The 1515-nt window shown below is 31.1% G+C and overlaps 1 protein-coding gene across 1 annotated transcript; it reads right to left on the reverse strand.

The window, feature by feature from the left end:
• Positions 1-339: 339 nt before the first annotated feature.
• LOC108356328 (uncharacterized) lies at positions 340-1488 on the reverse strand. The gene is made up of 2 exons (XM_017607443.1): positions 1321-1488; positions 340-1245 (listed from the first exon to the last, which is right to left on the reverse strand). The coding sequence occupies exons 1-2, from the start codon at positions 1457-1459 to the stop codon at positions 773-775; spliced, it is 612 nt and encodes a 203-aa protein (XP_017462932.1). The 5' UTR covers positions 1460-1488; the 3' UTR covers positions 340-772.
• Positions 1489-1515: the final 27 nt, after the last annotated feature.

Here is a 1515-nt window from a genome sequence, read left to right on the forward strand (position 1 = left end):
TGAGGTTCTGTTTCCGTACTTAAATTATTACTTAAAATCGGTATCGTTATAGCTTCAGTTGGAGTTACGTTTGGTTCGTATGTGTTTTTAAATTTTGTATGAGTATTTTGTAAATGATTGCGGAACGAAGTAAATTTTGTAAATAATTGATTACAGTTATCTTGCTTGCATTGCAGTGGTAAAAGTTTCGTAGAAAGCTTATGATCTACTTTAAAATGACATATTAAGGTATCAATTTCTGCAAATTTTTTGTGGCACTTGAAGCAAATAAACATTTTAAAGCAATTAATTATATGTCATAAAATTCAACAGAGACGTTAAATTTGCCGGNGACAAAAGCAAAGAAGATACCATAGTCTGAATATCGATTACTTGTTTCCTAGGCAAATTGTTTTGAGCATACAAACTTAAAGATAAATACAGTGCCTTTTTCTTTAGATTTTTAGTTTCATTAACAATATTTTGCATTGATGAATTATCAACATCTTGAGGTTCTGTTTCCGTACTTAAATTATTACTTAAAATCGGTATCGTTATAGCTTCAGTTGGAGTTACGTTTGGTTCGTATGTGTTTTTAAATTTTGTATGAGTATTTTGTAAATGATTGCGGAACGAAGTAAATTTTGTAAATAATTGATTACAGTTATCTTGCTTGCATTGCAGTGGTAAAAGTTTCGTAGAAAGCTTATGATCTACTTTAAAATGACATATTAAGGTATCAATTTCTGCAAATTTTTTGTGGCACTCGAAGCAAATAAACATTTTAAAGCAATTAATTATATGTCATAAAATTCAAAAGAGACGTTAAATTTGCCGGCTTGCAGTCATATTCAGTATAAATTTCCAAAAAAAACTGTTGTAAAAAAACCCAAGAAGTTTCGCATGCCTGAGGATATTTTAGGCAAAGAGTGTGAAAAATTTTGAAACAGATATCTAGGCATTCTAGAAACGACTCAAATTTATACAATGTTTTATCAAAATATATACAAAATCCTGTTATATCACCCTCAGCTATTCCTTCCACAATTATAAAAGGCTGTATTGTCATTCCTGCAGAATAGTACATACTTATCAACTCAGTAATTTTCCTTTCGTAATCGTTGATTGAAGTTAATCGTAAAACAAAGCTTTGTTGCGAGTCTGCTATTGTTGCTTTCTTTCTTAGCTTTCCGCAGGAACTTTGAAACCATGATGAAGGTGGAAGAACTCCATTCAGCAGCGTTGTAAGAATGTAGTCTTGCGTATCTTTAAACAAAATTTAAGAAATTAACGAAAGCCGATTGATTTTGGAGTTTTTTGTTACACTTGATCTGTATTTACCTTTGTTCGTTGAAGCTTTAGCAAGAGAAAAGAGCTGTTTGCAGAAATCGTTGTGTAGATTAGTTTCATAAAATCGTTGAATTTTTTCCGTAAACATTTCCCATTTCGAATACAAACAATCCTCCTTGTCAGGGTACATGATCTTGAAGTCAAGTTTTATCTGTAATGTGTAAATGTATAGTAAAACTGCGAGCT

The sequence above is a fragment of the Rhagoletis zephyria genome, unplaced genomic scaffold (genome assembly GCF_001687245.7).
Source record: "Rhagoletis zephyria isolate East Lansing unplaced genomic scaffold, Rhagoletis_zephyria_1.1 Rzeph_scaffold_57198, whole genome shotgun sequence".
In the NCBI taxonomy this organism is placed as follows: domain Eukaryota; kingdom Metazoa; phylum Arthropoda; class Insecta; order Diptera; family Tephritidae; genus Rhagoletis; species Rhagoletis zephyria.